The sequence below is a fragment of the Pimephales promelas genome, chromosome 12, assembly GCF_988280905.1.
Source record: "Pimephales promelas chromosome 12, fPimPro1.hap1.1, whole genome shotgun sequence".
NCBI lineage: Eukaryota > Metazoa > Chordata > Actinopteri > Cypriniformes > Leuciscidae > Pimephales > Pimephales promelas.
This window is the reverse complement of record NC_142780.1, coordinates 18,000,328-18,023,148: the sequence shown is the minus strand read 5'-3', so window position 1 is coordinate 18,023,148 and position 22,821 is coordinate 18,000,328. Positions and strand designations below refer to the sequence as shown.

At 38.1% G+C, this 22,821-nt stretch overlaps 2 protein-coding genes across 4 annotated transcripts; one reads left to right on the top strand and one right to left on the bottom strand.

Moving 5' to 3' along the window:
• Positions 1 to 444: 444 nt before the first annotated feature.
• On the top strand, positions 445 to 13,519 carry epn1a (epsin 1a). 3 transcript variants are annotated; one of them, XM_039679576.2, is made up of 13 exons: positions 445 to 840; positions 2,732 to 2,880; positions 3,274 to 3,374; positions 4,640 to 4,798; positions 4,900 to 5,028; positions 6,667 to 6,787; positions 7,007 to 7,149; positions 9,532 to 9,603; positions 10,112 to 10,195; positions 10,573 to 10,828; positions 10,940 to 11,104; positions 12,658 to 12,909; positions 12,992 to 13,519. In XM_039679576.2, the coding sequence occupies exons 3-13, from the start codon at positions 3,306 to 3,308 to the stop codon at positions 13,477 to 13,479; spliced, it is 1,938 nt and encodes a 645-aa protein (XP_039535510.2). In that variant the 5' UTR covers positions 445 to 840; positions 2,732 to 2,880; positions 3,274 to 3,305; the 3' UTR covers positions 13,480 to 13,519. The 3 variants fall into 3 exon arrangements, with proteins under 3 accessions (XP_039535510.2, XP_039535509.2, XP_039535512.2); XM_039679575.2 differs by having other exon boundaries at positions 446 to 840; positions 12,655 to 12,909; XM_039679578.2 differs by lacking the exon at positions 9,532 to 9,603 and having other exon boundaries at positions 446 to 840; positions 12,655 to 12,909.
• A 136-nt stretch (positions 13,520 to 13,655) lies between these two features.
• On the bottom strand, positions 13,656 to 22,112 carry foxj2 (forkhead box J2). The gene is made up of 10 exons (XM_039679580.2): positions 21,791 to 22,112; positions 21,176 to 21,495; positions 19,546 to 19,620; positions 19,345 to 19,425; positions 19,173 to 19,268; positions 17,293 to 17,461; positions 16,912 to 17,187; positions 16,735 to 16,836; positions 16,015 to 16,380; positions 13,656 to 15,569 (listed from the first exon to the last, which is right to left on the bottom strand). The coding sequence occupies exons 2-10, from the start codon at positions 21,479 to 21,481 to the stop codon at positions 15,460 to 15,462; spliced, it is 1,581 nt and encodes a 526-aa protein (XP_039535514.2). The 5' UTR covers positions 21,482 to 21,495; positions 21,791 to 22,112; the 3' UTR covers positions 13,656 to 15,459.
• Between the last annotated feature and the right edge of the window lie 709 nt (positions 22,113 to 22,821).

The following is a 22,821-nucleotide window of genomic DNA, read 5'->3' as shown; positions in this document are numbered from 1 at the left end:
AATAGGCTGTAATTTAAGGAGCGCATTTTCATTGGGACACCGCCGTTATGTGGGCACTGCGTGCTATAGCATCACTTTTAAAGTTAGGAAAGAAAATAGCATAAGGATACTTATCATCTCTTCACAACTCGAGGCTTTTATAGGTTAACACGACACCCGGATGCCACAAATGTCAATAGCACAGCAGCCGTTCCTGTCAAGATTGTAGAAAGAACTCATCAGTGCGCAAACGTCACCAAAACAGGAGAGTTAAGTTGTTTGCATACATATAATATTATTTTTCCAGATTATAACATTCGTATGAATCTAAATAGTATTTAGATTCATACGTTTCACTGCTATTTTAGAAAACCACCTAGAAACCGTTGTTACGGTAATATTTACCACGGCTTATGAATATGCAAACCAGGGAGCGCGCAAGGGGGCGCGGTCCGTCCGGCTGCTGGGAAACGGAAGCGGAAGTGCCGCCATCTCCTCAGACCAGCCGAGCAACAGCAGGGTCAGTGCTGACGGTTTTTGAGAAAGTAACGTTAGCTCTGTTATATCAGTAGAATCGGTTGTGTGACACATTACATATTTAAATGACGAACGCGACTCGAGAGGTGATAGTTGTGAAAGAAAACCCCTGTCGCTTCAATCTGTCACGCACTCACGCGCGTCTCTTTATGAGTTGAGTTAGCATAGCGCAGCGCTCACGCCTCTAAATGAGTGTTTTTAATTCAGCTCCGTGACAGAGACAACAGCGCTTTCCTTTACTCCCGTCTTCTCCGGTAATAACCCGCTTTCTGCTGTTCGGCTGGATGTCTGGTCGTGTTTGAGGGGGGGAACTGAAGCTCAACGGTAAGTAGCCCCAGCTAGCTGATCTCTTGTTGACTTGGGAATGATCTCTTCCTAACAGTTTGTGACACTGTGGACCGCACAATGCTTAAATTGTGTTGAAGTTACTTTCGGAAGGTTGTCTAAAGGCTTGCAATTAAAAGCGTGTTGTTTGTGTGGCTGGGTGGGGATATAGAGAGATTTGATAGCCCCTACTACTGTCATCTGCTCAGACAAAGATAAACTAACGTTACTGGCCACTTTAACAGATCTGATACTTCACCAACTGTCAGATTTCACACACACACTTCCAAGCAACAGTTGTCATAGATAAGTTCATTGAATGTTGTTTATCTTCTCGCAGCTTGCTTTGAAAAACCACCTGTTGACCCCTGAATTTACTGTTTTGAATGGAGGTTGAAGTCAAGGTCTGTGGTCCAATTGACTACAGTTCATTCAGACCTTGGTACTTTGCTCCTGGCACCCTCAAGGCGGCTGTTATTATCAGGTCAAAGCCTTATGCAACAGTGCTGCATATTAATACATTACACCCTCATGAACTACTACTTATCGCCTGTTCTTTCTGGATTGACCGAGACTTTTTAGAAATACATTTTTAGTATATTTGCATAAATATTTCACTTTAATAATAATAATAATAATTATAATAATTCTTTAATGAATGTCAATAAGTTTATTAATATACCTAATCAACTTATGTTAATAACTCCTTTATATGTTTTGTACAATTCGTTTAATTTAATATTAGCCCCGTAAAGCCTGACATTAAATAGTCAGAAACCTCAAATTGTTTTTAATAGAACAGTTTTTTTGTACCTTTTAGGCAAAATTTGAAAATTAAAAAGCTCACATTCGAGGAAGGAAAGTAGATTTTATTTAGAGCCCCAAACGTGCTGCAAGTGTTGTTATTTGTATGGTCAAAGAGTAACATGAAATGCTGATTGCTTGTTGTTAATCAATAAGATTTTTCAAACTGTATAGCAGACTATTTGCATAAAATGCTTATAAATATCAGTACTCAATATCTCCTAATAAATGCAATGCAAATGCAATACAATGATGCCTGAGAGTTGTACGAATAAAGGCCTGTTTTGTTATATTTGAGACATTTTAACATGAAGCAATTAATATTCTAAAAATTGATGTAGGAATAATCACGTAAACCTAAGTTGCTTCAATCCAGTAAATGTTCGTCTTGAAATATTTTAACAATATAAGTCATTCTTAGATTACTTCAGTAAAACATTTCACACAAAAAAGACGTACAATGACCTAAAGTAGACTTTTAACAATTTTACTAAGCCTTTTACTTGTTAAAGTATTAACTATCAGTCAGATAGTCCATGTGAATATGGTTCAGTAGAGAAGAATATTGTCTTTGAACTTCAGTTTGCTCTTTATATTTCTGTGGCATCGCTGTCATAGAGTAATTAGCCGGTGAAGTGGATTTACTTATTGGAGAGTTAAAGTTTTCATGAGCATTGTAATGTTTGAAGAGGATCTCATAAATGTCAGTAGACCAGGAAGATTTTAAAACAAGCGGTTCATTCATAAATCCGTAAGATCTTACCCTTATGCTGTGGAAATACAAACCATTGTGTAGTAAAATGTGTCTGTGAATCATGATGTTGATTAAAGTGATTCATTGAATGTTTTGTACGTCACAGCAGGTGTGATGCTTCAGCTTTGTTGTAGTTTCTGTTGACCTACACCTAGCTGATATTACAGATGAGTAATGTGTATTGCCTTTAGGCACTGTCCGCTATTAATGCATTTTATCTATTGTGAGAGAATGGAATTGAATGTCTGTTGTGTTTTTAAGCCTTCACAGTGCTGCATCAGCTTCCATCTCTGTATGTTGTACATTCGGTCTAGATCTCTGTTCTTCTTGTAGTTGTTTCACCCCACATCTGTGGTTCCGGGCCCTCATGTGGCCGCCGTGCGGAGGTTTGGAACAGTGGACAGGTTAAACACTGAGAGACCCCGACCTGAGCACGCACATAGAGAAAGACCGAGAGGGGGGAGAGAGACTGACACTCCCAGGTATAGTACACTTCACAGACACTTCCTGGAGCCAGAGTCTCACGTCATCAGATGCATCAGATGTTTACATAGCTTTTTAGTTTGGGGAATTCCACTGGCTGGGCTCTCATGGTTACAGTGGGTGTACGGTACTGGTAATGCTCTGTTATATTTGATCTAATGTTTTTTTAATTGACAGGGAGATGGATTGAGTCTGAAAAGCTGCCAAAGCATTTCTTTTGTGTTGTCTAAAAAAACATCTCACTGGTGGTGACTCCGTGTCATTCTTAGATATTAAAGTTTTGTTTGGATCTCAGAGTCGATACGCTCTCATTTGAAAAATGTGTAGCCTTTGTTTGCTTTTTGTACCTGTACATATTAGTGTTTCATTGACATTGTTTTACAATGTCCCAGATTTTGCAGAACCTGATAGCCAGCCTGTTGCCATGTCGACATCATCGCTGCGGCGACAAGTGAAGAACATTGTTCACAATTACTCAGAGGCGGAGATAAAGGTTAGACTTCTACCTTTATAACCTTTTCTTTCTTCTTCTTGGCCTTGAAACGATCTTATTCATCAATAGTCTTTAAGTTCTTGATAAATGTTTTGCACTTGCCCTTCATTTTTTAGATTGAATTAAATCTAATACAACATGAGCGAGAGTAATTACTGACAGAAATTGTATTTTTGGGTGAACTAACCCTTTAACTTTAATCCTGCACAAAACATTATATAACACTTAATTTCAGCATTTACTCTCCCTTTAGAGTGTTTTGGCAAAGCATGCTGGGAAATAGAAATCCCAGCTAAGTTTCAGTTAAATTTATGTTTGTCTAAATTAAAAGAAACAAGTTCATACAATTTAAAACAACAAAACCATTCAGATTACTTACAATGTGTCAGTTTTGTTAACTCAAGGGAAAAGTTAATTTTATGAATTAACTAATTTGTTTATTTAGGTTTACCCTACTCAAACCAATTAATTATTTTGAGCATTAGGGTGTACAATGTAAATGTAAGCTGCTCGTTTTGGTTTCAATGCTACTCTTTTGACATTGGACCTTTTTTTTGCTTGAAATTTTGGAAACACTTTATTTTGATGGTCCCTTTTGAACATTCTGTTGACTATAAGTAACTTTGCAACTACATGATTAGAGTATTAGTAGACTGTCTGCTTAATATTATCTGCCAACTCTTTATTATGATGCTCCTCCAACAGGCATTACTGACTATAAGTAACTTTACTACAACTTTACTACCCCAACCCTACCAGTCAACTAATACTCTAGTGAGAGTTAGTAGAGATGTATGTGCAACGTTACTTATAGTCAAATGAATGTGTTAAAGGGACCATCCAAATAAAGTGAAAACATTTTTTTTTATAGAAAAGTTAATGTTACCGAAAAAGCATTAACTGCAATCTTTCTTGTAGAGCTATGACGGTATATACGGTGTAATGCCGATTAATAATGTGTTGAGCACTCGGATGTGTTGTTATTTGGATTGTATTTCATTAAAAAAAGTAAAAATCAAACATTAATACATGTAAAAAAATGTATAGCCTAGCCTACTTTTTAACTTGACAACACTAGCTGAACAAAAATGCACGTAATTGAGGACATGTGACAACAATGTGGCATACTACTGTTTGAAATGTTATAGTTGCATATAGTATACTGTTTCACATTCTTTAAAAAAAAGTAGGCAGCATACAGTGTGCATTGCACTGTATTCAGAAGCAGAGCAAAGTTCATTGAACTTTATTTGTACTTTCTCCAGGTGAGGGAAGCAACCTCTAATGACCCATGGGGTCCTTCTAGCTCTCTGATGTCAGAGATTGCTGATCTGACATACAATGTAGTGGCCTTCTCAGAGATTATGAGCATGGTCTGGAAGAGACTCAACGACCATGGGAAGAATTGGAGACATGTATATAAAGTAAGATTGATGGTTTTACTCTTGCTAGTGGCAGATTTAGATTATATGGGGTTATAAACAACATAATCTGATTGTGTTTTTTTACATTTGCTCTTTCTAAGGCTATGACTCTGATGGAGTATCTGATCAAGACAGGATCAGAGCGAGTGGCACAGCAATGCAGGGAAAACATCTACGCTGTTCAGACACTCAAAGACTTTCAGTACATTGACAGAGATGGCAAGGACCAGGTACACAGAAACTGAAAGTTACACATTTATAAAACACATGCAAATGAGACATGTTTTCTCTTTCAATAAGGATATAAAAGAAGAGCTCTTAGTGTTCGTTTTGAAGTGTCCTTCAACATGTTAGTGGTTCTCAAATATGATTTAAACACCATAACAATCTCTTGTTCAAGGTCTCCATGTGCAGTCAACTCAAACACCATGACTTTCAAACAAGGTCTTTCTCCCATTCTTAAAGGGACACTATACAGTTGTTTAGCTTAACTGAACAGCTTCGGAGTTATTGAAATGGTTATATGACTTCTTTCGGCTTGAATGGTGGCCGTCTCTGGTGTAGGCGTAACTTGCGGGTGTGATATGTCCCCATTGAAACATCTCACGGCACGGATGTGCCGATACAAACAAATAAAAAATCTCCAGTTAACTCTAGTAGAGCATTCCTTTAGTTCGTTTGTTAAATAAGAGGCGATCTGAAATGTGCTGATTTTGAAATCAAGTGACCAAAGTGCTTGTTGCCGCTGCGATCAGTGGCGCGGATACAGTGTTCTGTTGTGATGTGCACAGTCTTCACACGGACGCGTGCTTCAGTCCGTTGCGGACTGTATATATTTGTTACGATGAAATCACAAAACCTAATGCACAAAACAACGTGTCCCTGCTTGATATACAACCACTAATAAACAATCGGTTTTGATGAGGAAAAAAAACTATACTACTTAGTGCAGATTAGCTAGAACCCAGGACATGCTTGGCAAAAGTTTTTCCACTGGACCATGGGAATAATAGTCGGATCTATGTATTTAAAGTCGGCGTGAAACGGAAGTTGAGATTGTCATTTTTTCCTTGTCGTGACGTATATCCAAGTGAAACGGCTTCTGAAATTATAAAAAAATGTAGGGCAGGGCTTGATTTCGTCCTTGGGGAATTGATTGGATCGTTGGAGGTTGGGCGTTGCATACAAAATGGAGGCAGATTTGAATGAGCTTCTCTGAGAGGCGGTTCACCGATAGCCGCACCCTCATCGGATCTGGCCGCACACTTTCGCCATTCCACGTGACCGAAATAGAAGAGAGGTCGTTTCGATGGGGGAGGGAAAGGTAATGTCTTTGATTAAAGATTTTAAGGGTACATGAATTTTTAAAAAAATATTGAAGTGCACAGATAAATCATTTATAATAAAAACTAATCACAGGAAAATTCTCAAAACTAACAACATATATTAGATTTCATTAAATACAATGTACTATTGTATACTATGTAACGCGTCACGCTCTGCGTGAGTGGTATTTACGACAGTAACGTTAAATAATACATAATAATACAATAAAGTACACCATAGCGACTCTAGGGGTCGCTGTTTGACAAAAAAAAAAAACGGAATTCATGCATAGTGTCCCTTTAGTTTAAACCATAAAAACATCAGCCCAGTCTTCAGCTCACTAGGTTTTATTTTAGTCCCCCTGGTAAATTCCTAACATGTTTGTCACGAGCATTATCTCAAAGTCAACAGCTTCCAGTTCAGGTTGTTAAATTATTCATTCAGATGCTGAACAAAAGAGCCATTAAACCTGTTACAATTGCACACATGCATTGCAGAAAACAAAACATTTCTGAATGTCGCATGTTGCGTGTGTTCATCAGGGTGTGAATGTACGGGAAAAGGCCAAGCAGCTGGTGACTCTGCTCAAAGATGAGGAGAGGTTAAGAGAGGAGAGAATCCATGCACTCAAGACCAAAGAGAAGATGGCACAGACCAGCAGTGGTAAGAACTAGAAGTGCTTTTCAGTAGGAGGGGCTCATGAAGGGGTCAGAGCGGACACTCAAAGATGTCTGTCAGCCCCCTTGTAAAAGCACTCTGCACTTCACAGCGTTGGCCAAGTGTGGAGGTTGGCAAGCGTTTTGTTCTGGAAGCACTTTTAGGGACCGATACTCCACCATCTATTGATGCATCATAATGGCTGTCATTTGACTCCTCCCTTAGCATCTTCGGCCCCTTCTGCTCCTGCTTTAGGGGGAGGAGTGCACTCAGGAGCAGACGCTGAGCAGGCGTGGCCCCAGAGCTCCGGAGAGGAGGACCTGCAGCTCCAGCTGGCACTGGCCATGAGCAAGGAGGAGGCAGAGCAGGTAAAGTCTCTCGGCCAATCAGCGACAGGTTTTCAGGCTGCAGGTAAAATGCACTATTGAAATGGTTCAGGGACTGAGGAAGATGAATAGTTGTTCTACTTGACACAGAAAGAGCTTTGTATGCATACTTAATGGGAAATTGGATTTCAGCTGGAAAACATGTAAGGGGTAATATACAATCAGCTAATCATTAATGCAGAAGAAACCCTGGCATGGTGATTAAGGCCCTAATGCAAAGCAAAAGGATGTATCGTCCTGAAGGGGTTCCTTTTGCAATAATGATCGGCTTGCTGTGCATTATCCTGCTTTTTACACGGCTTGAGCTTTTGTACGTAAGGAAAGTAGAGACCATGCCGTAAAGTTGCACAGGTAATTATTTGTCTAAGACAGTGGTCAATAAAGTTTTACAGTCATTATACAAATGTATTTGAAAGCAAAATGCCAAGATTGAACAATTAAAATGAAGTATTTCAGAGTCGTGTAATTGCTTTAATGGGCTTAAAAAACATATCAAAGAGTTTACAAGTTGTTCTTGCATATAATAATTTGTACGGTCTCAATTAATGTGTTAATGCATGAAATACTTTTGTTTCAGATTAACATGTTAAAAAATATTTAACACAGTTAACGTAGCATCTGTTTTTTCCATCATTCTTTAGCTAGCGCTACATTATAGATCATGCTTTTATTCATTCAAGTGCTTTTAAACCATTCAAGTGTGACAAGAAATCTCCTGTCTGTGTGACACGCACATGACTCATGCAAACTGAAAGCTGCTTTAGACGTCGCGCAGGCCGCATTGAGTTCTCTTTCGTGCTTGAACAGACAAAAACACACAAAATTATCCTCGTAAGCACAGTCTTAAATGAGTTAAATAAAGATCTTAAATGACTATAGAGTTGTGAGGACATGTTGTGTCAGATGTGTGTCAGGAATTAAAGTGACAGCAGCCAAATAAACCTAAATGAACAAATGTTAACAAAAGACAGAGAAAATCACTCACTGCTCTAGACTAAATAACACTTATAGCTTTAATAAATATTGTATTATATTTTATACAGTGTTTAATATTATATTATATATTCATACTGTGAAGACAGTGTTTGATAACTTAATTTCTGTATATTTCCCATCTGTTAGATTAAATATTTTAAAGAATTAATTCGTTTTAATCTATTGACAGCACTAATAATAATATAATAACTGTGGCTTCCCAATCAGCGCTCAACAGTTAGTATTTTTTTTTTGGACTGGTTGTTCAGATATATACTGTTAGCAAACATCCCAATGCTGTACATGCTGCTGGTAGTGGCGTTTAGATGAATATGCATATATGCGCTGCATGCTTTTCTATCAATAACATAATGAACACGCAACAAAAATGACTGTGGTGAGAAAACAACATAAAGAAAGCATATGATCATAGCGATGTTGATATGTTTGCACCAGCTCTGCAATTGTTCACTTCAGATTTCACTTCTGCATTAACGAAAGCAGCTTTATAGTATTAAACATGAAAAGCAGTGTCCGTGTCTTTAAAATTACAACTTCAGTTTCTACTATAAAGCAGCACTCTAGTGTGTTCATGTGTTTACATGTGTCTGACCTTGATGGACTGAACAAAAGAAATGAACTGGAACAATTTTTTTGAGCCACAGAGCACACCCAATTATCATGTAATCACCATGAACCAATGAACAATGGTAGATCAAAAGTGTTTACGAGCTGTAGGAAAGAAACAAACTTCGTTTTGGCATGATTTTGTTCTACATTACGTCACACTAGTTTGTAGCCTATTGGAAACTGGAACCCAACAAAAAAAGAATCATAGATTTTTATTAAAATATATATTTATACATTTATAATTTATCTGATTTTGTATTTTTTAATATTTACATTCATACTTTTATATGTATTATGTATATGTATAATTATATATTTAAATGACAATATTATCTATGGCTATAATTTTTATTTATTAATGATATTTATTATAATTGTATAATAATACAGCAAGTATTTTAAAAAAAATGTCTTATAAAATGTCTTTTAAAAGTTGTCTGAGTATAAAAAGTATGTAAAAACAACAACAAAAAAGTAAGATGGGGCAAGTGAATGCCATTCTGTCATCTGGCTCAACACTCTCACACTGGCCCCAAGCCATCCTCTCTGTTGAGTCCTTCTAATAATAACCATGTTTAAAGCTCCCTAAATCTACATTCTTTCCTAACTGCCATCTTAAAATAGAAAAACGGGCTGTTTCTCTAATAAAGTACAATAACACGCATTCAACATTAGGGGCCCGTCCTCTGCACAGTTTTTACACATTTCCCCTCTCACACCTTCACTCACACCTGTCCTCACCCTGCCCCCCTCCTTCAGACTAGCAAAGACCCTCTGGAAGATGCAGAGATCCGCTACGCACTCACAGTCAGCCAGGAGACTCACCAAAAGGTCAGGGAGCAAAAATTCACAGTGGATGAACCTTTCCTTTGCTATCTTCTTCCCTCTCAAATCAAAGATCAGCCTAAAATCATATATACATCCGTATGATCAAATCGAAATATCTAAGAAATACCCAATAAGTGCTTTTACAAGGTTAGTAATGTCTGCTTTTTTGTTGAACTTACCTCTTGTTAGTCATTGCTGTTGTTTGACATCTTCTGAAATCTTCACTTTTGCATGATGAAATCAATAAGTCATTTTAGAAGTACCTATAATTGTCAGTAATTGTTCTTTCTTTGCAATTCCACTAGAGCTTATCAATTACAGTATCAGAGTAGATAAACTGCCCACTCCTTCCAAATGCTGTTCATTTGTGCCTAACTCAAGCCTTTTAAACACACCTCTGGAGCTGGTGAGACGTGGGAGTCAGGTTGCCACAGTTCACTAGACTCCATTTCCCATCAGCCCACAGAACTTGGTTCACTATGATGATGTGACGGTGGTGTGTGATTGGCAGGAGGAGCGTCTGCGCAGGGGAGACGACCTGAGGCTGCAGATGGCCATCGAGGAGAGTAAGAGGGAGAAAGCCAAGCCCGAGGAGGTGTGTGATTGTGTATGATTGTGTCAGAAAGAGTTCATGCTTGATGAGCTGTCCCTCTAGGGCGAGAGCGTGAGGTGTACACATGGTAGTGTGTTGTGTTACCGAGGGTTGTGTGTTTGTGTACCTGCCTCTCACTCTCCAAGAGTTACCTGCTCTGTCTGTGTCTCTCACCCTGCGTACGCTCTTTAGCGCAACAGTGTGTGTGAGCCCGTTTCACTTCCTCTAGAGTTTCCTTCTCCTTACCATTTTGCCACACTAGCTATTATTAAACTACTTGGAAGTGTAAGTGTATGTCCTCTCTCAAACAAGCTTCACGCTTTTGCTGTGTCGCATACTACTTTTGATGAGGACATCTTACTGACCTGTCTCTCTCTCAGTCGTCTCTGATGGAGTTGAGTGTCGTAGATCCTTGGGGGGCCCCTGCATCGGGCTCCGCGGGACCCTCTCCTCCACCCACTTTGGCTCCTGCTGCATCCACCGCTGGGCCTTGGGGCCAGGCCGACCCGTGGGGGGCCGCCTCCCCCGCCTCTCCCCCGAGTGCCGATCCCTGGGGAAGAGCACCAGCGACAGTAGTCCCAGACCCATGGGGTGACTCGTCCTCTAGAGTGAACTCTGACCCCTGGGCATCCACAGGTGAGAGTGTGGAGGATGTGTCCTCCTAGTGTCCTCTCTGTCTTTTCCCTGGCTTTTCCTCTATATTTGTGGTGTCCATTGATCCTTGAACTCTCCTTGCATCCCCTCCAGCTGTGACCCCTCCAAGTGCCGACCCTTGGGCTCACTCGGTGGCTCCGGCTCCTACTCCGCTCTCAGGGTCAACCGATCCCTGGGCAGCGGAAGGAGCCGCCCCTGCCACTGACGGTCTGACCTCTGATCCCTGGAGTGGCTCGGTTAAACAAACTAATGGGACAGGTATACTTGTACATGTAAATGCATAGATGCTTATTATCACAGGGATGTCAAATTCTGGTTCTGGATGGCCAGCATCTTGCAGAGTTCAACTCCAACTTGTACCAGCACACTTACCTGAAAGTTTCTAATAATCCTAAAGACTTTCATTACATCATTGTCAGTTGTGTTTATTTGGGGTTGGAGCTAAACTCTGCAGAACAGTGGACTTCTAGGAGCAGGTTTGGGCACCCCTGATTTGTCCGAAGACTGGCCAAAGAAAAGTTGCATTAGACACCCCAACAGTGTGTTTGTTGGTAATACACACACAACACTTTCATTAGACGCCACCAGTTCTGAAGATGAAAAGGTATTTTACTCAGTACTGGTTAATTGGCCCTTTGTTAAGCTTTATAGAAAATTTCTTAAGATGAACTGGAGATTTATGGAAATAGAGTGGATAATATTCTTATGTGGGCTGGAATTATTTGTGATGTTTAAGTTATGAAGTAAGACATAACTGCGGAGACTGAACCAGAATCGGAGAGCAAACACGACGACAGCTGATAACGTTAGTTTAAAGTTGCCTTTTCCAAAGGAGAGTAGTATAGACCTTATGTAGCCCCGCCCCTTTTAAGTGTTGCGCTTGTTGTCTTTTGACTTCCGGTCTGTATTTTCACAGCGACCTTACATAGGTAAGAATAAATTGCTCGTAAAAAAAATTCCCGGTCTCGATTTGTTAAGATATCTGCTTTACAATGCTCATGATAAAACTCTACAATAAGTAAATCCACTTCACCAGCTAATTACTCCTCGACAGCAATGCCATAGAAATATACAGAGCGACCGCAAAAACGGGAGTTCAAAGACAATATTCTAAATATGACGGCACCCACGTTTCTCTGGTGCAAAAGGTCTATAGGAGCTGTGTGGAATTTAGTTCATATGCCTAATTTTCAGATCTGATATGAGCTTTGTCTGCGTTAAAATATTTGAACTTTTGCGGCTAGAATGTATCCTGATTTTAATTAGAAAACGATGCTTTTCTTTTAAACACATTGGCACTCGTTTGTTTTGTGTGGATATTCATGTTGGAGATACTGGAAAGGCAGGTTAAGTGAACATAACTGATAGGCTACTAACATTTACTGTGAACTGTTTTAACTACTGTCGTCACTACAGTGACTTACTGCACATTTCAAAGTCACATTTAATAATGTTGACTGTACTGTTTAATTAATTTTTAACTTGAGAGCGTACACAGCAGGGCAACTTACATTGATGCGCTCTTAAAGGGAAACTGACATTCAAGAGATGGTGCTCTTAAAGTGTTAATTCTTTGGCAATATTTATTGCTAAACAAATATTTGTCTAATAATATGGTGGATGGCAGCATTTGCTTCGGCTGATTTTGGTCAGTAACATTTTTAAGGTGGGGCTTAGCAAACCCCTGCAGGTTGCACTGCAAACCTGTTTTTTTTTTTTTTTTTTTTGTTAGTCTGCTACAAGATAATATTGTTTAAGCATTTACCTGTTTTTAAGCAGTTTTTTGTCAAATTCTTTTCCACACACAGCAGATCTAGAGAGAAGAGGATCCTCGTTGACAGGAGGTGATGTGGGAGGTGGAGGCAGCACAGGCTCTCCGGTGCCCTTTGACCTTTCATCGCTCGGTTCCTCCTTGCCTGTTCGAAAAACGCCAGAGTCATTCTTGGGCCCCAATGCAGCGCTCGTGGATTTAGACTCACTTGTATCATCAAAACCCAAACCTAAACAACCTCCACCGCCAAGCATCTCCTCAACATCTCACAACCCCTTTCTACAGACACAGGGTGTGTATTTAAAATTGGCCACATTTAGACAGAAATTGTGTTTGTTTATCCCTCAAACGTTCTTTTTCTCCGTTTCCTTAAGGTCCCTCCTCAACAGGTATGGGAGTTACCCCGGGCAGTACCATTTCCAGTAGAGGGGTGTCTCCGACCCCATCTTCCACTTCTAATCCCTTTGGCGTGACCCCGATGGCATCCATCTCTCCTCAACCGTCTTCACTTGGTTTGAGCCAGCTCCGTACAAGCCCTGTTCCCCCAAACCCTATGCTGGGTCACATGGCTCCACCAGCAGTGGGAATGGTTCAGCCAGGAATGACCATGCCAGTAATGGGGGTCCCTATGGCGGCCCCTGGTATGGGCATGGGAATAGTACAGTCCAGCTCAATGGGCATGCCTTTTGGTGGAATATCCCCCATGGGTCCTGCAGGAAACCCCTTGCTGATGGGCTCAGGAGGCCCTGCGCAGCCTTCACTGATTTTGGGTGGGCCGTCTGGGGTGGGCGGAGTAATGGGAACAGGAGGTTCCATGGGAGGTGGAACCACAGGCACAAGCACCAATCCTTTCCTCCTTTGAGAGATTTCACCAATCCCACGTTACCCTATCCACTCAACAACCAATCCAAACCTGCCCTACCAACACAAACAGTTTGTGTTTGACAAAAAAGAAATGTGTGTACATCTCTATATTTAATGAAAAAGTAAAAACAAAAATTTGTTATTTTCTTTCACAAAACAGCATTTCAATTATTATTATATATATATATATTTTTTTTCATTTTATTTTACACCGTATTTGGAGTATTTATTTCCCCTTTCGTTCAATTTTTTTTTTCTTTGACAGACATGGATGATTGGCAGGTTCATTCAATGAATGCAGGTTGTTAATATTGTTATATTATTAGGATGATTGTTATTGCTCAGTAACAGGAAGATGAAGATACGGGAGGAGGAAAACAAGCCACTAATGAACTCAATCATACACCCCTTTCTCCCTCTTTCATTGAGGCGAACCTCTGATGAAAGAGTAACATGAAGGATGACTGACGGGCTTGAGAAGTATTCAGCTGTTGGTTTTATTCACAACTCTACTAAAAATCATCAATAGATGTATTACTTTTAATTTAATTTAATGTGTAATCTTGTGTAATTTATTTTAATCGAATGTGTTTGACTCCTGGGAACGATTAAACCGAGGAAAATCGCACTGGATATTGCCATTGAAACAGATGCCTGCTTGGTTTCCTTTGACCTGCGAAATTTCAGTGCACGTCATGTGGTTCTTATACAGAGGAGCAGGGGCTGTATGGGTGCTTGTGTGTGAGTATGAGAGCATGTATGATGTGTCCAGTGTTTTCACTTGGCCCACGGCTGTGCTTCTGATGGGGTTTTATCAGCATAGTCACACTTTCAGCATAATGGTTATTTTCAGCCATTTATTTTTACAGTCGTAAGAATCAAAGCATTCAACACCTGTTCACGTGAGAAACAGCACCTGTGTCTTTGCATTTCACCTCAGCACCTTTTTACTTTGACATTTACACAGAGAATGGGAATTGTTCACGATTATGAAAATGGAAAAGAGTTATCTGAATGATTTATGTGAAATCATAATGTAAAATTGGGGAATGAATGACATGATTCATGCTGTTATTCTTTATTTACTTTCAATGAATTATTTTATATATATGAAAATTTTAGAGATGTTTCTCTAATATTGGCTATGGTCAAAAATTGTGCGGTGTTGACTGTGAACATTCACATTGAAAAATAAAATGGAGAAAAAAAAAATCTAAGAAATTTAAGAAATAAAAAAAAAAATCCACATAAAATTGTCCAAGCTTTTTTTTGTTGCATGGATTTGATTTTAAATGGGAATTAAAATGAGAGTGAGTTAAAATATTTCCTTTTATTTGTTTTTTTATCCATATCAAGCAATAAATGTTGATCAATTTCAGTCAATATACACATGTATAGTCATAAAATACCTCAGTGTACTGTTAAACTGTGTTTATTCCCCCACAAATTGTTAGTGTACATGCAATTTGTTGGAAAAGTGCAATTTAAAATCTTTGGTCAAAAGATTTTTCAATAGCTACTTGACTGACTGTAGACTAGATCAACATTCAGCAAAAACTGAGCCATTGTCAATAGGCCAATGCTTTGGAAGTGCTAACGTCATTTACATTGTAATACACTGACGTAAACTTAAAAGGCAGTCGGGCGTGTGTAGCGTGGGCTAAGAGAAAAGGTATGTTCCATTAATGAAAACATCGTCAGGATCCACCCTAACCTTCAAGGTCTGGGTCAGTTCAGGAACAAACATGAATATATTGCATTGTACGTTTTGGTTAAGCTCACATCAACATGCAGCTGACTATAGCAGCACCATTGTGCCATATAAACTGTAAGATAGAACTGAAACTGAAAGGAAACAAACAACTGAATGACGGTTATCGTTAAGATGGTGCTGCTTTTGTTCCATATATACATGAAACCATATTCATGATATTTTTTCTTTTACTTTGTATTTATGTGTGTATATCTGCCAAAAGAATTATTCAATCAATGAATCCCAATCGAAATCATCCAGGATTTCTTCACTGTTGCTATGAAGATTCTTCAAGGGCGGATGACCTTTTGGGGTCAGTGGTTGAGTTTGAAGTGCTGCATAAAGACAGAATAACATCATATTTGGATGCCTGAGCAAATAGACCAACATAGCAACACTAATTTGAATTTCCTCTCTGAATGACTAAGGACACTTAAAAGGGATAGTTCACCCAAAAATTGTCATTATTTACTCGCCCTCATGTCCTTCCACAACTGTAGAAGTTTCTTTATTCTGCAGAACGCAACAGAATAAACTTTGAAAATGCCTGTTTTTTGTCCAGTCAATGAAAGTCAACAGGGTCCAAAACAACATTTGGACCTCACTGACTTATTGTGTGGACAAAAACAGTTTAAACATTCTTCAATATGTTATGTTCCACAAAAGAAACACCACCATGGAAAGGTTTGGAATCCCCCAAAATCCTACATGAGGGGAGAACTATCCCTTTCAGTTTAGATGCACTTGTCCTGTAAGGATTTAAGGGATCACTCAACGTACCATTAGGAGTCGGAGGTTGGCTCATGGTGGGCTGCAGACCTGGCGGTCTTTGTGGTGTCTGGTTGTGGGTGTGAGGGGTCAGGGTTCTCCTGGGATTTTGGAGAGGAGGTTCACCAGTGCCAGGTGGGAGCTGGGGGTATATGAGTGGAGATGGTTGAGTTAAACAAGCCAAGGTGGGAGAGTTAGTGGGTGGAATATTGAGAGGAGGTGGGGCCATTTGTGCAAAAGGGGAGGAGCCACCAGAAGACAAGCCAATGAGACCCTTCTGAGTGAAGAACCGGTTGAGTGAATCACAGAGCGAGGTGAAGAGAGCTGAATCCAATGCCCAGTCACAGAGCTCGGCCTGACGCATGCTCTCTACCAGGTCTGAATGAAAACAACACAGAGACACCTAATAAATCTCCCTTACACTGATGTACAGCAGTTTTGAAGCATTGTCCATTATTTTAAAAATCATTGTAAAGAGAGAAAGTTTAGCCAAAGAAATACATCACTTTGTTAGCTGTCTTTAGTGTAGATATTTTTTCCAAGGGGAAGTTTGATTGTTTATTTCTACTTTCAATAATGAGAAACTTGTAACTTGCAACAGTTTTAAAAGAGTTTCCCAACAGTGGAAAATAGTGATTCTGGATAAACAAATTCCAACTGTAAATCCAGAGCAGAAAATGAAAGCATCTTGTGCATCATATATCTCACTGTAGTCTATAGTTGAGTACTGACCAGGGTGACAGGTGAGGTCAATGTTAGCCCAGTCCAGACTATTAGCAATTCTGAAACTCTCTCTCAAAGAGTCAGCGTTACTGAACCAGTCTGGAGGAACAACTAAAAGAGAGAGAGGATCAGTCATCAGGACACTCATATCCCATCAACATGTCACTACTGAGCAGTTATACTCACCATTACTGTGTAGCAGCTTGTCAGGCTCAGTGTTGGAGTTGGGATGAATGTTAGCATTCTGGTTCGGATTTATGTTTGGGATAAAACTAGAGTTAGTATTGGGTGTATTTGGGTTGAAGTTGCCGTTGGTATTGAGGTTTGGATTGAAGGTAGATGTTGGGTTGGTATACTGGTTAATATTGAGGTTTGGGCAGGGATAGGGGGAGAAAGGAGGCAGGGTTGGGGTGTGGAGTGGTGTACTGTCATGGGTTAATCCAAGTAAATTGGGAACTTCAGCTTTGGGAGAGAAGGAGCGAGAGAGATTAAGCACACCTTATCTTAAAACGTATTGAAAGTAAATAATAAGCTATAGGAAAAGAGAGGCATAATTGATTTACTTACATTGTGAGGTGACTCTGTCTCTCACGGAGCGACAGAGGGACTGAAAGGAATTGTACAGATCCGGTAGGTTCAAATCAGCAAAGGAGAATCGGAGAGGGGGATCGGCATGAGGGTTTGAAGGAAGAGATGTAGGTATGGGGGCACTTGCACGTTGCTGTGGTAACGATGACTGCAGAGATAAATTTGAGAGTGATTTGGATAAACAATGTCATATACCATTTAAAGGAATATTTCAGCCAAAAACGATTTTTTTTCCCATGAAGCTCAAAAGGATAATTTTTTAAAGATCTTAAAAGTATCTTAAGTTCCAACAAGGACAAAAAAAGCACCAGATTACTTTTCCAAGTAACTAGTACATATTACTTTTAAATTTACAGATAGATTACTTTTTCAAATAGCTAATGCAGGTTACTTTGTTTTCCCATTTATTATTGACACCTCTCCTGTCCCCTTGTCGAGAGAAATCGCGAGTAAGTGCAGTGGCGTTGTGAGTGCTGAATCAAAATGGTGGTTATTGTAGTTGTAGGCTAAATGTGAGCATGCGATTACTCATCTCTCTTACACATTTCAAAATAGTGAAATGCAAACTCAGAATATTAAGCAAACCTGCAATAATTAAATGTTAAAGTACACAAATATACTTTATGTATTTAATCCTTTATTAAGCAATGTCTTTGGTTCTGACCTTCTATGATTCAATTGAACCATATAAATAAGGAAAAATGACTAAAGATAAACATCACATTTATGTTTCACATTTAAAAAAATAGCTGAAGAGTGTTCATTTGCATTTCCTTCAGCTTGAGGGCTTTACATTTGCCAAAAATATGACATATCACATTTAGTTTTGTTTGTTTTGTAATTAAAACATGCAAGCAAGCCCAGCCCAGATGAGAATGCAAAAGTAACAGTTACTTTCCATAAAAAGTAACTAATTAATGCAATTAATTTGTTTTTTTTAGTAACGCAATACTGTAATGCATTACTTTAAAAAGTAGCTTTTCCCAACATATGAGATGTGTAAGAACCAATGACACTATTAATGGCATCAATGCACCATTTCTGTAGTTCATACGACATAAGTTGGCTATCTAGTTTGTAAAAGAGTGTTATGGATCTTTTTGAGAATGATTCTATGTTTAACCTTTAAACGTTTTCTGACCTTTTAATGTTTAATCGAAAGGTTAGAAGAACTCTATCTTTCATTGAAAGTGACAGATTTCACTCTGAAGACCATTATTCTCTTAACATTTAGTCAACTTAAACCCACCCCTCCACAATCAACTACAAATTCACATTCATTTTTGAATGCAAAGCCCAAATTTCAAAACCCCAAAAGTCCCCACCCTACACTTAGTCTTTTTCACTAATTTGTTAAACTGAGATGTACAAAACAGAAGAAAACATATATTGCTACTTCAATTTCATCTCCACTTTAAGCTATCTATAATATAATAATATAATATAATATAATATAATATATAGCACAAGTCATATGGTCTACTTTTATGATGCTGTTAGTCCTTGCTGAAGCTTGGTAGCCAGTGTCTTTGTAATAATAGCTTATGCAAGTATTTTCAAAATATCTCCTTTGTGTTCCATGAAAAAAATATATAATTTAGGTTTTGAATGACATGAGGATGAGAAAATATTCTGAACTATACTTTTAAGGTGATGCATGCACCCAAATTCTTTATAAAATATGAAGCCTACCAGTCACTAAAGTGAAAGTGATTATGAAGTACTCCAGCAGTCATTAGCTCTATTTTGTTTACTTTACACTCTCATTTCCTCTTTCTTAGACCTTAAGCTCTGTTCAACGAGGAGCTTCCTTAATAACCCTTAATAGAAATAGAAAAGCAGAAGAAATAACTTTGAACCTTGCAAGGAGGTGGGGGGAACATGATTTTGGTGTCTGGCTGAAGTGGGAGGGGCTCCGGTTGATTGACAGGCACTTGGACCTCTGAGGACGGAGCCTGAAACATGGATGTATATGAGTGAAATACTTATCTCACAAATGTGACAAGATCACTTCATGTGATGTACTCTTACCTCCTCCTCTTTAGGATAAGGACGTTTGACTCCTCTGGGTTGAGTCGAGTCAGGTGGTACATCCATCGTCCAGTATGACCCCTAAAACAGGTGATTATTTAAACTTTAGTATTAGTATTTGAGAGTCCTAAAATTGTTTTAAAAAGTCGCAATAACCTCAGATATTAATGAACAAAATAATAAAATATTTGACTACATCACCTTCCCAGGGTCGCTCTGTGGTCGAGGGATTTTCCGGAAACATTTGTTGAGAGACAAATTGTGCCGAATTGAGTTCTAGGAGAAGAAAACAGATATATGTCTACATGTAACTGTATTTTACATACAGCTGAACAAAATGCAGACTTGGTGTGCATAATAGACTATTATCAGTGTTTAAATGAGTAATTTACTAAAGTCTGTTTTTAAACAGATCATTCCTCAGATAATCAGCACCCTTTTCCAGTAAAGAGCATCATATTTAATTTAGCTTTACTTCTTGTAAAGAAATTGCAACACCTTTCCTTCATGACTTCATGTCACTACACACCTACATGGGAACTGTCATTTCCCAATTCCCATTGACAGAAAATCTGTGATGAATCATATAGCCTACACGATTTATGTACGCGCAATAATGAAATCTGTCTGTTTGACACCTCAGTAAAAAGCAGAAGTTGTATTTTAACAGTAGGATATGATGCAAAGCCAGAGCTCCCTGGACAATTCAAGTCTAGTCTATCAAAAGAGAAATTAAGCACTGGACAGAAGAAACCCAATGTTTACAAACACAAACTGGTTAAGTAATGCTGATGACATGACTTTCTCCATGGACTCAGTAAGATGATCCATTCAGGGCTCTGAATCTAAACATCTATCAAAGTCAATGGTCCTTCCAGACTGTTATAAAAAAAAGGTTTTATTGATATATTGAATTATTTTTATATGTTTAGTTGTCATGTTAATCTTAGTTTATTATTTAGTAATTTTGTGCTTTTGTCATTTTATCATTATTATTATTCATATTGCTATTTAGGTTTCATTTTATATGATTTATATGATATCATTTTAATTCATAAATCCAGTTAATAATTTCTGTTTATTGCTAAGGCAACATTTCTAATTTTCATTTAGTTTTTTTTTCTTCCAAATAATATTTATATTCTATTCTATTTCAGCTTTTTTTTTTAACAAACCTGCTTCATAATCAAGTTTACAAAGAACTTATATTAGTTAACGAGAAGATGAGATATAAGAGTGATATCAATTTAACGGAAAATGTTTTAGCGTAACCATCAAGTGTAAAAATAACACATTTTTCTGACAACTTCAAATAATCATTATTTTAAAAGTTAACAAATATTTTTATGGTAAAAAGTTTTTTTCCACCACATATATAAATTACTAATTCAAAAATATTATGTTGTTTTTTTAGGTGTCCCACCACATGACAGTTTACAACCTAAACTAACCATAGCCTTGTCAAATTTACAGCTCAAAAGTTCAAATTATCAGATTGTTTTTTTATTTCTAAGAAATAATAATAAAATGTTATGCCAAAATATTTAACACTTTTTTCTTTTCAGAGTTTCAATCTTTCAAATGAGGCTTTTTTTCAGTCTTCATATCAGTACAATTGAATCACCCTGCCAAGTTTATCTTCATGCCACTGACCCTAAAAATTAAAAAAGAATTGCTTTTAGCTATGTTCATATTTCTCAAGTTTCTTTCCAGACTTGTTTATCAAATCAATAATGGTGTAAAGCCAAGTCCCAGCTGGAGCACAACTGCATACATAACTAGTCTCATTGCGATATTTAGCACAAGGAAGTGGTCATGTAGTGGACTTTACCTTCCATCCTCTTCCTGCTTTGCTGTAATAAGGAAATGTATTACTGATCCATGTGTAAATGTCATTTAAACTCAGCTTCATTTCAGGAGTGGAACTTATTGCCATGGCTATCAGAGTGGCGTAGCTGTGGGGGGGCTTCACTTTGGAATTAGATCCGGGGGAGAGTGTAGGTATGGGAGGGATGTCCTTCTCTCTTCCTCGTTCTTTTTTCCGTTCCACTCTTTCTTTCCCTGATCGCAAGGTGCTGATTCCCAGCTGAGGAAGCCAGTCAATGCTAGTTAAACTTGAGTCCAGTTCAGAAGCCATGCTTAAGGGATTGTCTGAGAAAACAAAACATTATGTAATACTGTGCGTTATCTCATGCATTCCAGCTAAGCTGTGTAACCAAGTCAATCATATGCAGTTGTAAGGCAATGTGATTTAAAAGCATGCTGTAATCTAAATCTCATTAAAAAATTCATAAGTATATGGCTTGAAAAACAGATACTTATATCATTAGTTACTGCACACTTGATTGATCAAAGGAAATGTTAGATAGACTTATAGATCTGTTTATTTGGAATAGCATTCTAAGAGAAATGTTTGTATACGTATAGCAGTTGAGTGAAGACATACCTCAATCCTGTCAAAAGGCCACCGACTTCACCCTGTAAATTTTTAATGCCGTCATCTGTTGCACAGAGGCAGATGAAGGATCTCAACATACATTTATTTGTCCTTCTACTCTCTTCTATGTTTATCGCGGCATTCATTAGCTGCCTGAAGCGTCTGAGTTAACACGTTTTGTTTGAAATTTGAGTTTGGGAGAAGAAAAAAAAACTGTCGGAAAAAGTTCTTCCCTTTCTTTCTCTTTCCCCTCCCTTTCTGCTTGTGTTTAACGTCACACACTCCACCCTCCATTTTGCCATTTGAGAACTCAGTGTTTCTCCTCCTCTTTTTAGTTCTCTCCTCCTCCTTTCATGGCAGCACAGTTTACTGGTGAGTAAGTTCCTGTTTCACCGCTGAAATAAGAGAGGGGTAGAGCTTCTGGCGGGAACCCACTGTAATAATTTCCATTGAGATTTTCTTGGTCCTATGACATATTAACACCATTTGCATAATCAAGAGGTGTACACACAATACTTTATTCTTATTTTATAGTAATGCATGTACAGAATATAATCATTTGGCAAAATTTTACAATAAGGTTTTATACATGTATGGCACTTTTCATGCATTAAAATGAACCTAGACCAGTCAATGCAGTAACACTTTATAATAATTTATATATTCCATTTGCTAGGGAACATGAACTAACAATGAAAAATACTTATTTATTAATCTTAGTTAATGTTAATATTAAAATGTACTAACTGATCAAAAGTTATTTTTGTTCACATCATTAAATGGACTTGAGCTAACATGAACTAACAATGAACAGTTGTATTTTTATTAACTAATGATGCAGTGAGATCTTACTGTAAATGTTAACATAAGTGCTGGAAAAATGCTCATTTTTAGCTAATTATACCAAATGCATTAACTAATTTTAACATGCAGAACCTTATTTAAGTGTTGACATAAACTCTTACGTTTCTTCTGGTATATATATTTTTTTAATTTTACGTGTTTCTATGAAAGTAGATATTATTTGAATATGAAATTGC